The 14,667-nt window shown below is 42.9% G+C and overlaps 2 protein-coding genes across 4 annotated transcripts in view; one reads left to right on the top strand and one right to left on the bottom strand.

Moving 5' to 3' along the window:
- PPP3CA (protein phosphatase 3 catalytic subunit alpha) overlaps positions 1–13,497 on the bottom strand; it is a 338,860-nt gene extending 325,363 nt beyond the window's left edge. For 2 of the 3 annotated variants that reach the window (XM_032178178.2, XM_032178268.2), the window contains exon 1: positions 11,931–12,718. In XM_032178178.2, coding sequence (XP_032034069.1) covers positions 11,931–11,988 — 58 coding nt within the window. In that variant the 5' untranslated portion in view covers positions 11,989–12,718. Of the gene's footprint in view, positions 1–11,930; positions 12,719–13,417 lie in introns of those variants that run through there. The other variant, XM_032178357.2, reaches the window with a different exon arrangement.
- Positions 12,405–14,067, top strand: LOC131382913 (WAS/WASL-interacting protein family member 3-like). The gene is made up of 3 exons (XM_058435715.1): positions 12,405–12,448; positions 12,575–13,194; positions 13,509–14,067. Exons 1-3 carry the CDS (start codon positions 12,405–12,407, stop codon positions 13,958–13,960), a joined length of 1,116 nt encoding a protein of 371 aa, XP_058291698.1. The 3' UTR covers positions 13,961–14,067.
- Positions 14,068–14,667: the final 600 nt, after the last annotated feature.

The raw sequence follows: 14,667 nt of genomic DNA, 5'->3' as shown, positions 1-14,667 counted from the left end.
TGAAAATGGCCATACTGCCCAAGGTCATTTATAGATTCAATGCCATCCCCATCAAGCTACCAATGACTTTCTTCACAGAATTGGAAAAAACTACTTTAAAGTTCATATGGAACCAAAAAATAGCCCGCATCACCAAGTCAATCCTAAGCCAAAAGAACAAACCCGGAGGCATCATGCTACCTGACTTCAAACTATACTACAAGGCTACAGTAACCAAAACAGCATGGTACTGGTACCAAAACAGAGATATAGATCAATGGAACAGAACAGAGCCCTCAGAAATAACGCCGCATATCTACAACTATCTGATCTTTGACAAACCTGACAAAAACAAGCAATGGGGAAAGGATTCCCTATTTAATGAATGGTGCTGGGAAAACTGACTAGCCATATATAGAAAGCTGAAACTGGATCCCTTCCTTATACCTTATACAAAAATTAATTCAAGATGGATTAAAGACTTAAATGTTAGACCTAAAACCATAAAAACCCTAGAAGAAAACCTAGGCAATACCATTCAGGACATAGGCATGGGCAAGGACTTCATGTCTAAAACACCAGAAGCAATGGCAACAAAAACCAAAATTGACAAATGGGATCTAATTAAACTAAAGAGCTTCTGCACAGCTAAAGAAACCACCATCAGAGTGAACAGGCAACCTACAAAATGGGAGAAAATTTTCACAACCTACTCATCTGACAAAGGACTAATATTCAGAATCTACAATGGATGCAAACAAATTTACAAGAAAAAAACAACCCCATCAAAAAGTGGGCGAAGGATATGAACAGACACTCTCAAAAGAAGGCATTTATGCAGCCAAAAGACACATGAAAAAATGCTCATCATCACTGGCCATCAGAGAAATGCAAATCAAAACCACAATGAAATATCATCTCATACCAGTTAGAATGGCGATCATTAAAAAGTCAGGAAACAACAGGTGCTGGAGAGGATGTGGAGAAATAGGAACACTTTTACATTGTTGGTGGGACTGTAAACTAGTTCAACCATTGTGGAAGTCAGTGTGGCGATTCCTCAGGGATCTAGAACTAGAAATGCCATTTGAACCAGCCATCCCATTACTGGGTATATACCCAAAGGATTATAAATCATGCTGCTATAAAGACACATGCACACGTATGTTTATTGCGGCACTATTCACAATAGCAAAGACTTGGAACCAACCCAAATGTCCAACAACGATAGACTGGATTAAGCAAATGTGGCACATATACACCATGGAATACTATGCAGCCATAAAAAATGATGAGTTCATGTCCTTTGTAGGGACATGGATGAAACTGGAAACCATCATTCTCAGCAAACTATCCCAAGGACAAAAAACCAAACACCACATGTTCTCACTCATAGGTGGGAATTGAACAATGAGAACACATGGACACGAGAAGGGGAACATCACACTCTGGGGACTGTTGTGGGGTGGGGGGAAGGGGGGAGGGATAGCATTAGGAGATATACCTAATGCTAAATGACGAGTTAATGGGTGCAGCACACCAACGTGGCACATGTATACATATGTAACAAACCTGCACATTGTGCATATGTACCCTAAAACTTAAAGTATAATAATAATAAAATTTTAAAAAAAAGAACAAGGAATGTATATTCAAAGCATCAGATTGTAATCAAGAATAAGAAAATATTTCTTGAAAGCAGAGTTGTCCAGGATGGAGTGAGAGGTATATGGAATAAAGAGCTGCCTCTCACTAGATGTGTACATTTAGGGGCGGGATTCTACCCATCAGAGAGGCTGGACAGGGAGTTCCACATTAGAGATAGCCTGAGCTAGAAAATTCTGGTGTACCTTCCAATTCTAGGAGTCTCATTTGTATGCCTAAATTCAGGCATGAGCAAGTGTAAGAGATCAAAGGTCTCCCCTACATCCCCCAATCCTTCTCCCCAGCAAATAGAGGGTTCTGAGCCAGTCAGAAAATTAGATTTCCAAGGTTCCTTCCAGCTTCAAAATGCCATAATTTTAGGTTTAGACTATTCTTCAGCACACATAAAGTTCACATTTACAACAAAAATAAATAACAATCATTTATTCTCTCCATTCAGAAGATTCCCATAAACCATCCCAATGTTAAATGCCCCTAACTGGTTAAATTTTTTTAAAAATCACCTAATTCTCTGATGCTTCTAAATATTTTCTCTTCTTTAGTTGACTGGGGTGATGAACAACTTCTGAGTATGATCCACTACAGAAAGAGACTTTCTAATATTTGAAGCCTCTAGTTAAATCACCACTCACCCTTTTTTGTTCAGACTGAATAATCTCTCACTTCCTGTCACAATTTACTTAAAGTCCTTTAATCATCTTGGGGACTGTTTTATAAAACATACTCCAAAATTTAACACATCCATTTCTGGAAGAGCACGTGGAATGAGACAGAGTACTCAGGGAGAATTCTCACCAGAGGCGAGGACAACAGAGATTCCCTCCTGGTTGCTGAATGCAAATCAACAGAAGCTAACAGTGAGATTTTATGTAGGAAACTATAGTTTCCTTAGTCTTCAACTCGTTGAAATGAAAGTATTTCTGTGTTAGTGAGACAAAGTATATCCTGGCCCATGTGAGAGACTGGAAATATTCATTCAGAACAAAAATAAAATGGAGCTTGGAAAGGCCCAGCTGGCTTTCTTAAACAGAAGCCATACAACCACATCTGGGGTAGTGCAGCTTTAGTGATCTTCTGTAAGGATGGGACTAAGAGCAAGTGCCTCACTATACTGCCACTCTGTTGGTGTGGATTCCCGTCCTGAGCTTTTCTAAAAACACCTACCATGCAGACATGCCATCAGGAGAGGTGACTCATGAGCAGCCTGTACTCGTGATGGGCCTGAAGATTTTTTATTGGTATATACACAGTAAGTTATCACCTATCGGGGTGTACAGTATGTTTTAATCTCTGTTCTAATTCCTAATCTTATACATTTTTATTCATTTGAATTTGCACATTGTGAAGACTAACATGGGCCTCCCATATGCTTGTCAAATGGCTCTCCCCTCAATTTAGTATTATCACCTGACTTCCTGAGAAAGAAACCATCACTCACCTTTGAGGAAATCAACCTATACACCTTGTGACAATAATCCATTAAAAGTCAAGCATTCCCCATGGGAAGGCCACTTCTGCCAGTTATGCTTCTGCATGCTGGCTACTTAGCAAAATCCATATAATGCCAGTTAATAAAATACAACACTTCAAAAACTCACAGGAAAACACACTTCTACAAAGACTGGAGCTTATAAGTCAAGAAACTCATCAGGCATTTGCGTACTGATCATGTTTTTTTTTTTTTTTTGAGACAAAGTCTCACTGTCGCCCAGGCTGGAGTTCAGTGGCGCGATCCGGGCTCACTGCAGGCTCCGCCCCCCGGGGTTCACGCCATTCTCCTGCCTCGGCCTCCCGAGTAGCTGGGACTACAGGCGCCCGCCATCTCACCCGGCTAATTTTTTGTATTTTTTTTTTTAGTAGAGACAGGGTTTCACTGTGTTAGCCAGGATGGTCTCGATCTCCTGACCTCGTGATCCGCCCGCCTCGGCCTCCCAAAGTGCTGGGATTACAGGCATGAGCCACCGCGCCCGGCCCTGATCATGATTTAAGATTGACAAAATTTCAAAACATAAAGGAACCCCATAATTTAGAAAATTAAATCCATCTTATCCTTTATGTTATTTCATTCCTTTAACAACCATGTATCAAATGCCTATTCTACAGCAGGCCCTGTGCTAGAGCTAAAGACACAAAAGTAGATAGAACTTCTGTCTCTAGGACTTTCCACTTCCCGGGGAGAAGAGGCAGACAAGGAAACAAGTCATCACAGCAACATGCTCTTATCAAGGTGTCCTCTGTGAGAAGGAAGAGGCTCAATTCCTTTATTCTAAGTGAAGGTGTCAGGAGATGCAGGTCTCAGAGGAGGTAACTTCTGAACTGAAGCTCGAAAGAAGGAACTGAATGATCAGGAGAATGTTTGTTATCCCAATAATCAGGCCCACACAGAACAGGAATGTGTGTAACTTTAATAGCATTAAATATACATGAACCAACAATGCCAGATTTATCATTTTTTAAAACGAAATTCCTTTGTAAAAAGCAAACAAAAAATAAAACAAACTTGAATTCCTGACTCAGGTTCCATCTTTTTAAGAATATGTCCTGCTTTTAATTTAACTTGATAAAACGGCATAACTTACAAGATGTTTTAAAAACAAATGTCAACGGATGGCTCAAAGCCCACTTGTGAGAATCTAAAGAGACAGCAGCATTAGTGCCACCTTTTTCTTAACTTTTCATAGCTCATGTATCTGTCCACTGGATGGCATCCAATGACATTCTGGGGGCCAGAGAAGGGAAGGAGGTCATGTTGGAGAAGGCAGCATTTCTGGATTACAGAAGCATTATAGGAAATGATATATTGAGATGTAAACAGGGAAAGAGGTTTTTTCCAATTTGTTCTTTTTCATGAAATTTACCAGGTCATTTTATCTTCAAGTCCAAATATAGACAATAACTAAAATACACAAATCATCCAATAATCAAACACTCAGTGATTAACATATTTTTTCTCATTTGTCAGAAATTTACCAGCCTAAAGGGGAATACAATAAAAACTGAAAGACCGCTGTCAGGGTCAAGCAAATAAATTGAATAGAGAACTTAGCCTTTTACATTCAGCAGGGATAAAGTGAGTTCAAGTGACCGAACAAAACAGCTCTCATTCTAATTTGTAACCTTATTAATGCCTCCTTCTCATACTCCATGCCCTGATTGGGCTGGAGAAAGAAGCACTCCAATTCGCCAGTCACCATACAGAACCATTTACAAATGGAACTTAATATAATACACTCAAAATAAAAACAATTTAGAAGGCTTCAGAAGGCACACGAGAATTTTGCAATATCCATATCATTCAATAAGAATTTATTCAGTGCATTTAATAAGCAAGGCATTGGGCTAGGGACCAATAAGACAATGACCATTTTTTCCAAACTAAAACTTTGAATACAAATATTAACAATTTTATGCAACTTCCAAGTATATGCAGCAACCAAGACACATAGTTTAGACACTGACATACTAGAATTTCCAAAACATTCTGATATTATATAGAAACAACTGGACATTTTAAATAAAAACTACTACTAATTCTTCCCCAAAGAAAGGAAAACTGGGACAATAAAATCACCATAGAAAGACTCTAAGTCTAAGAATCTTAGAGCTGATGAAAATTTTTTTAATTTAGCTCCATATAAATAAAACTCTCTCTCTGAACATCAACCATCATTCTTCTGGTTTCACAGTTGTCAAAAGTACCTGAAATTGACAAACATTGTAAAGTAGTATGTCATAATATTGAGGTAGCTTTTATAAATCCCTGATATCTATTCGTTTCCCTCTTTTGCAGACAGACACACGCAAAATTTCCAGTTACAAGAGACAGAAGTTCACAGACAGGTAGACCATTTTTTAAAATACAGTCATAGTATATTTTGCTGTGAGACAAAAGCATGGATAAGGAAAACAAAAAGAAGGAAAACAAAGTTCTATTCCTCTCTATGATGGTCTCAAAAAGAATCTACCTGAATTCCAAAAACATAGCATTTTAATAATTTATTGCCACTTCGTCAATGAGGGCTTTTTTTTTTTAATATCTAAAGCTTCCACTATCCGAGTGCATATTTGTTAAAACGGATTTGAGATACCAGCAACTGGGCTAGGTCATAAAGTTGATAACCCATCTGATTTAGGCCATTATTCAGAACCCCTAACCATGGAGGAATACAAAATTGTTATTTGACTTCTCATATGAAATATAACTGATGGATTCATATAAAAGATGGAATTATTATAAAATAAAATGATTTTAAAATGCTGAAAATGTCAAGAGTACTAAAGACTTAATTTACAAACTAAAATCCTACTTCCTTGCCTACATCAGTCCCACCTAATGACCGCTTTAAAAATAGGAATGCAACACCTCAGAATTACTGGCTGATATTTTCACCTAAGCCTGCTCTAGAAATTAACAAAATCATCAAATCTGAGGATTTTGTTTGTCAAACCAGAGCATCAGTGTGGGTCATTAAGTGGAGTTCAGAAAAAAAGGCTTAAAACAACATCCTTCGAAATGAAAGTAAATAACATTCTTTTGCAGGAGAGTATGCTATTCTATTTCCGTGTGTATATTTACCTGAACAGAAATCAATGTTTAACAGTATTTCTTTAGTAAACCTCAGGCCAAGGTCAAACTAGATTATAATATTTATCACCAGAATTTGATGTCTGCTAAATACAGAAATATAAAAAGCTTCCTCTCCTAATCAAACTATTTTACATAGCTAATTATTTAGTAAAACAAAATGCGAAATGAAATGTGAAGACATCTTAAATATACCAAAAGAAGTGGCCATTTTCTTTTTTTCTTTTTCTAAGAGATATGGTCTTGCTATGTTGCCCAAGCTTCCACCTCAGCCTCCCAAAGTGCTAGGATTATAGGTGTGAGCCACCACACCTGGCCAGTGGCAATTTTCAAAAATATTTTCAAGCAAGAAAAGTCTCTTTAATAAAGAAAATAATTTGTTTACACTCACCTGTAACCATTCTATCTATTCTGTCTCCACTTCTTTAACTATAAAAATAAATGTCATCATAAGCTACTCTTGACCCAAGGCACTCATGGCTTTCAATGCTAATGGTTCTGACTATTCTCAGGTGACCAGAAAATACATAACGCGTTGTCATTTCTAATTCTGTGTTAGCAGTGACTGAATCACCATTACCAGGCAGTGGACAAAGCGTAACCACCTACCGCCCATTTCCCATTTGATTATCCCTTGGTCCTCACAAGTTGGCAGTGGATACAATTACTCCCCTTTTATGTATAGAGAAAGTTAGCCTGTGAAGTTATAACATATACCAGTGGAATTACAGAAAGCTGAAGTTCAAGGTCTCACCATATCCCTCTTGTATATCAAGAGACTGCTACATCAGAAAGTTGCTGGAAAAAAATTGACAAAATGATTTTTAGTAATTATCAAAATTCTATATCATGAATCACCACCATTCTTCATAGTTCTAGAAGTATTCAAAATGGTAATTTAACCATATTTGCTAAAAGGAGAGTGAGTGTCTGCAAAAATGCTGTTTTCCAATGAGGTCACCCTAAATAGATTCTTTATTTGGTGTCATAATTAGTTTCAAATTTACACATAGCTGACACAAAAAAAGATAGGGAAAAGCATGAGAGGCCAATTACAAAAGTTATAAATGAATGGTATATCAAAATCATATTTCATCTCGCTAAAATTACAATAAAGAGACAAATAGATTTTAAAAGGCATATTTTTAAACAAATCTTAGAGTAAACCTCATTAATTAGATTCTAGATGTTAATTTTTTTCTATTTTAACTGGATATCAAGATATACTGTCCATTTAAAAGTAAGGGTTCTATCCCACACTTCTCAAAAAAACTATTATCCTCAAAATGTTGATTATTCTAATTGATGGCATTTTAGAATCACTGGAATTCCCCTGAATCCCAGTCTCAATTGTTGCATTAATCATTAAATTTACTGAATGTTTTTACAACAATGCACTTGTGTTATATTCACTTTATAATAGTCCCGAAAGGATATGTTAATAAATAGACCAACCTAACTTGTAACGAACAGGATGAATTTGCATACTTGTTCACTAAGTATTGAAAAGAATTTGTTCTCTTGATATATTAACAATGCTGGAACTATGTTGTTTATACTTTTTGGTTACCGGACCCCTTTCTTCACATCCAATGCTGATGTAAACTTCAGCCAACAAACTCTGGTGTATTTTCACAATAAATTTAAATTCATGATATTGAATTAATAGAGTTTCACTATACTCAAATTGAAAACCAGATACATGAAACTCAACTGATGGTAACAAAATGTCAGTAAAATAAATTCACAAGCTCTTCTTGGAACACCACAAATAAATGACATTATTTACTACTCTGTTGCATCAAGGTCTAAACGTGACAGTTATTACGAATGTGACATATTTGTTTTCTTTTTAAGTAGTATTATCAGTCTCACCCAGCTAGAAATACTAGTGGCTGGAATCCTTATTTACTTAATAATACTTGACTAGCATCTTCTTGCTTCTATGATCTTAGTATCTTCCAGAATTCTCCTATGCGTACTCTGTCTACATGAAGTAGGTAAGCTGGCAATACATCTGGAAAACAGCTCATTCTCTAGAGCCAAAAGCAACCTTACACAAAACACAACAACGCATTATCTGTAGTTTCTGAGAGAGTCCACAAAACTCTTCTCAGAAATTTATCCCTCAACAGCCTCCCATAGTTTCTAAAATTTCTACCATTACAATCGGTTTGAGTTAAGGTAGAAGTCCCACCACAAAATACTTGGAGATGGGAACAGAGGGAAGGAAGGTTAAGAGATCTAACAAAACCAAACACTCATTATCACATAGGGTTTAATTTCCTCTAAGTATTTTTAACTATCACATAGCAAAGTTCCATGACCAATAGGGAATGCTAGGGCCAGACAAAGCATTCTAGGCAGGAACAGAGGAAATGAAGAAAAGCCAAAGTTTGGGACAAGGCCTGTAGAGTACCACTAAGAGAAAAATCAGGATGGGGGTTGAGGGGAGAAAGACAGTTATTCTTCTTTTTATTGCCCTCGGTTTGCTGTTATGTATCTTTAAAAATATAATGTAAAACAATAAATGAAACATATTATTTTGATTTCCAGCAAAGGTCATTACCAAGATGTTTTCTCTGAATTTTTCTACTTTCCATTGTTTTAATCCAAGAAGAGTCAAAATGATACAGCACTAGTTTTGCTAACTGAAGTAACTTTTTCTCCTGGGATAATCTAAACGAATACTTTTCATCTCCACTGCCATCATTCTCTTTCATTTTTAAGGTTTAGAAAACCGATCAGGGTCTCTGAATACATGCTAGCAGATTCTATAAACCTCAAAAATAACATAGTTGAGACAAACTCAACCTACCTCTCTAAAGCTGCATTCTAAAAGTACAATTAAGAAAACAGTCACATCATATTACTACAAACCACAAGCACATCTTTATTTGTAAATAGCAATTTCTTATACAACAAAAGCCAGATGACACTAATAAATATAACTGTAAGCAAATGCCATGGCATGCCACGGTAATAACAATCTGAATATTTATTTCTGTATGTATATATAGTAAATAATACTACATATACTTTGTAAAAAAGAGAAAACTTATGGAGCACAAATACTTCCTCAAAGATAATTTCTTTTCTGTATTAAAGAATGAGTTAAACAGCCATTGAGATGAAGTTCTAACAAAATTTCAAGTAAATCATGGTTTCTAAACTCCGTATTACCTAATTTTTGCAAATTAAATCACTTGTTAATATGTTTCACATCCAGCATACGCATACTTTCCGTTCATTCAGTACGTGTATACATATTCAAGGGGAAATATTATTTCACAGAAAGCTAATAATCAAAATAGATTACCTCAAATAACTAATAATAAAAATCTTATGCATGACAAAAGGTTGAATCCAACCTTGTAAAATGCCTTTCATGCCAATAATATAAAGTCTACAAGAAAACAGGATAAACAACAACAGTGTATCCACCTTAAAATCAGGATTCATCAACAAAACTTCTATAAACAAAATTTCACATTTCACATCTCACATCAGGATCTCTATCAAAACAAATGCAAAATTAACTTTTCCTATTTTAAGTCTATTATCCACACAGTATGTAAATAAAATTTTTGAAATTATGGGTGTGTGTACCTAAAATGAAAAGTCATTTATAATGATACAGTATTGAAAAAAAGCAACGCAAAGTAGCCTTGGAATGGTTGAGTGGGCTCTTTCATTTTAAGTGGTAGAGAAACTAAGCCAGAAAGTATAAACATTTATTTTTACATGTTCACCTGATGACTTTACATCTACATAAAGAATCCACATCCTATGATTTAAAACAGGGAATGTGACCTTATGTGTGCACAAGTGTTTTTTTAACTGCCAACATATTCACTAGTTATCATTTGAATTGTAAGCTTTACATTGTTTTGATCTTAACCTAGATTGGAGCTATATCTAAACTTCACACATTAAGGAGATATTTGTCATTCTCTGATATTTCTGCAAAGGGTTTCAATTTTTGAAAATGTCAACAGAAGCCTTTCATGCAAAACACAGCTCTCTCAAATAAATCTGAATGGACTGTTTCCATGAAAATTCATGCCTGCAGGAAAAATAAAATAGCTGTGCATCTCTCTGCAGCCCTATTTCGAATTGTTTTTGCAGAGCTATTTCCTCATTATTTTCATGGGTATATGACTCCTGCACCGAAGGTGAAGCAGGAATGATTCCAGTATAACCAAAACAAAAGAAGATATTTTGTTCTTTCTGAAAAAAGGAAACATAATTTCCCCCATCACCACCAACACAGAAAAATTACTTAAAAGACTGAGTAAACCTCTAAGGAGAAAGAATCATTTCTGAAACCCCAGAGGGACTTATGTATCATGGTCTTTGGGCTGCTGGGTTACTTCACTTTTAAGTGCTCATGGTGCAAACGACTTGATTGCCTTGCACTCTAGTTGCATGCTCTGACCACATTAGATACCATCTCTGTTCTACACACAACACACACATTCCACCAGCCAGTGCTGTTTCCAATGCTCCGCGCACAGCTCATGCCCATCTCTGCTTTGCTCGGTGTCCTGACCCCTAGGAATGAGAGATACTACTTAATCCAGGTGGATCTGCTCTGTTGCCTCAGCCTTCCAGGATTCATAGGATGGTTCCTCCCCCACTACACCTAGGAATACAAGGAGGCCGGTGGATTCCCCTACGACAGAAAGATCAACCACAGCCTGTCCCCTTCCTCACTCCGCACATCCCAGTTTCTCTTTGCCTGCAACCTCAGTGCAATCCTCGCCAAGAGTTTATCATCCCGTAGGCGGGGAAGAGGAGGGAATAATAGGAATCAAACAGCCCGTTACAAAAAGGATGCCAGGGCATGAAGGAAGCAGGCGGAATGAGGTTATCACTTGGGAGGTGTGCACGAGTGGAGAACCCTTCAAGAGCAATGACAGGTCGGCGAGGAACAGCCGGGGATGGCAAGGGAGGCTGGAGAAGTGGTTTTCGTGTTTCTCCCAGGGGCGTGCGGGGGAAATCCCGGGGCGGCAACGGCTGGTGCTCTCGGGTCGTTCCCCGCCTCCCGCGCCCCCCGCGGCCACCCTCCAGCCAGCGACCGCCCCCGCCCCCGCCCCGCGCGGAAGGAAGCGCCGGGCTCCCCCCACGCTCTCCCGCTCTCTCGCGAGTCCTGTGCAGGCCCTTCCAGGGGGAGGAGGAGGGGGGCGCGGAGGGAATTGCTGCAATGGAGCTCCAACAGAACCCTGCCCGAGTGAGGCAGTCGGTGGAAAGCCACGGCCACATAAAAATGCCATATTAATTTTTTAAAAGCCATAAATCACCCCTCCCTCTGCAGAAGAAAACCATAAACCCGATCCCATGCAAGCCTGCGAGCAACCACCCACTTCCTATTTCTGTCACAGCAGCTACACCCTACCAGCAACCACCCCCCGGGCGCCCCCTCCCGCCACCGCCACCCCCGCCGCCGCCTCCCCACGGCTCAGCCATTTGCCAACTGACGCCCCCGTCAATAAAAATGCCCCAAGTGAGGCTGGGTGGGACGCGTGGGGGAAGGGCGCCGCGGGGGCGGGGGGTTCGCGGGTTGCACAATATCCTAGAAGGTCCGCGGCTGGAGCGGGCAGAGGAGAACCTGGGGCGGGGGAGGGGAGGCGAGGCGAGGCGAGCTGCCCTGGCGCCTGCGGCACACGGTGCACCCAGGCCACCGCGGCGCTCCGCTTACCTTTCACCACCCTGTCGGTCGTCGACAACTTGGGATCAATTGCCTTGGGCTCGGACATCTCCAGCTGCCGGAGGACAGCGACGCGCTGCTCGTCCGTCCGACTGCACACCCCGACCGGACCGGCGGGCCAGACACTCAACGCCGCCGCCGCCGCGCTGCAAACCGCTCGGCTGGAGGTCTAGGCTCTGAGCTGGCTTTAAAGTTGCTGCCTTCTCCGCGCGTCCCTCCTCCGCCGCCGCCGCCTTCACTCCTCCTCCGCCGCTGCCGCCAGCCCCGCCGACTCGCTCCGGGCTGCGCGTGTGTGGTGGTTATTTATTTATTTTCTGAGCACGCCTCCCGGTTCTTCTTTTATTCTTGGGGGAAGGGGGATGGGGAGGAGAAGCGCACACACGAGCACCCACCCCGGCACGGAGACCCGGCACCGCGGAATGGAGCCCCACGCGCGCACACACGGCCGGGATTAAGACCGATCACATGGGGAAGGCCGGGGGCGAGGGAGGAGAGGCAGGGCCGCCGATGTCAGTGCCACCAGCCGCACCTTGGCGTCCCCGGCGGCGGAGAGGCGGCCGCCGCTGCTGCCGCTGCTGCTGCCGCTGCCGCTGCTGCTGTTGCTGCTGCCGCTGCCTCTGCTTCTCCACACCGAGCGCCGCCGCTGGTGCCGCGGCCGCCGGAGACGTCCCGCCGCCGCGATCGCCCGCGCTCGCCTCTGCCTCCCCGCGCCGCTCCTCCACTCACCAAGGCACAGCCGCCGAGCTCGGCAGACACAGTCCCGGGCACAACCTACCCCCTCCGCCGCCGCCGCCGCCGCCGACACCGCGCCCGCCTCCGCCTCCTCCCCTTCCTCCTCCCGGCCCCCGCCTCCTGCGCGCCGACAGCCTCCTCCTCCCCACTGATCCCGCCCCCGACTTCCCGCCCCGACGTCGGAGTTCCGCGCGTTCATTGGCTGGAGGGCGCATCACTCAGTGCCAGGTGGCGGCCTCCCCGCTTGTCCCGCCTCCCGCTCCTCCTCATTGTCGCCGCCTCTTGCTCTGTTTTCTCCCAGCTGCCGGACCAGCGGGCCTGCCTCCTCCACCGCCCAGTCCCTGCTCAGGTGTCACTTTTGTTGGCAGGCCGAGATTAGGGAAGGAGAGTGGGCAAGGGGTCGCGGCCAGGAGGAGAAGGGCTCTACCACGCCACCCTCCTTTGGCCTCCGAACGGGGACCCCGCACACACACCCCCGCGCCTCTTTGGCAAGCGTGCCTTGTCGGCTGGGTTAAGCCGCAGTGTGAGTAGCCAAGTGCAGAGGGTGTCTCCGGGTGTGTGCGTGGCCCACGAGAGGGCAAGAAGAGAGAAGGCGGGGATAGGAGGGAAGAGGGTGGGGGTGAGAGGCAGCCCTGAGAGGGCGGAGGAAGGAAGAGGCTGGGAGCTCCGCGCCCGCGGCGCAGCTGCCGTCGCTGCCGCAGCTGTCCAGGGAGGATCGCCAAAACGGCGACGAATAAACAACTTACCTTGCGGAGAAGAGCTACGACTGCGATGCGGTGTACGGTTGTTTTTGCTTTTGCGTTGGTGGCGTAGGGGCTGTTACTGTGTCCCACCCAGGCGTGTACACCGAGCGGCGGGGCGCTGTGGAACGCGGGAGCGGATTAGCGGAGGAGGATGCGGACCAAGCCCCAGCGACCCAGGGCAACTCGGAGTTACCTGGGGCAGCCCTGCGGGTCTGCAAGGAGAACCGAGGAGACGGGAGAAACACAGGAGAGGGTGGCCTTTTCCCTGTTCACACACACACACACACGCAGCCACTGGCCGGGACAGTTGACACCCATCTTCCTTCCCTGCTCCTTCCAGTCATTCTACACCCGCTTGCTGCTGCCAGTGCGGGCAGGGCCTTGGAGCCCAAAGCGGATCCCCACACTTGTCCCTACGGTCGGAAGGAAAGTAGAGGAGAGAAAGTCAGGCGCGGCAGGGCTAAGAGCGATAGTGGCCCAAATGTTCCTGGCCCGCCTGCTGCGCCACGGAGTCTGAAAAGCGGGTCTCCGTCTACCAGAAGGTGACCTCCGCACAGCCCCTCTCCGCGACCAGCTGCAGCACCCAAGGACTGGCAACGTGGTTGGAGCTTTTGGGGGGAGTTATGAAGAAATCTGAATAAACTTCTCACCCTACGTGTTTCCTGTTTTATTTCCAAAGTCCTTCAGTATCAGGTTTTTCCTATTTCCTTAATTGGACCACGGGTCCAATAAAAGGTTTAAGATCACACACACACACACACACAGAAAACAAAAACAAAAAAAAAGTTTAAGGAGCTGGGAGATGAAGCCAAAAGAAATGTTTTGGAGGCAAGGATTAGATTAAATATCAAACTTGAAAATCAATTTTGAGTAAGAGACTGATTGTGCTGCAGCATGACTTTGATGTGGACTGCACGGAATAGAAACACACACTAGATACCTCTGTGGAGGCCTAGCAAAAGGAGCAGACGCAGGGTGTGTCCCACCAGGATAGGGAGGCTGCCATTGGCACTGAGATTCTGCTGCCCAATTTCCAACCCCAGGATACTGGGTGGCAATTAGACAATTCATTCAATAAGTATATTTTCTGTACTCCTTTTATTTATATGCCAGACATTGTGGTGGGTAATTAGGTGGGGAGGGAGTGTATTTGAAAATTGTCCTTGCCCTCAAAGCCTAGAATTTTCAGAGAACATAAAATTATGAGCTCTGAGAGGTCACTGTAATCTCCTCAGGAAGGGGTTGTTGAAAAC

Source organism: Hylobates moloch, unplaced genomic scaffold (assembly GCF_009828535.3).
Source record: "Hylobates moloch isolate HMO894 unplaced genomic scaffold, HMol_V3 SCAFFOLD_2, whole genome shotgun sequence".
Classification (NCBI taxonomy): Eukaryota; Metazoa; Chordata; class Mammalia; order Primates; family Hylobatidae; genus Hylobates; species Hylobates moloch.
Note: the sequence above shows the minus strand (reverse complement) of the source record. Positions and strands in the feature narration are given on the sequence as shown.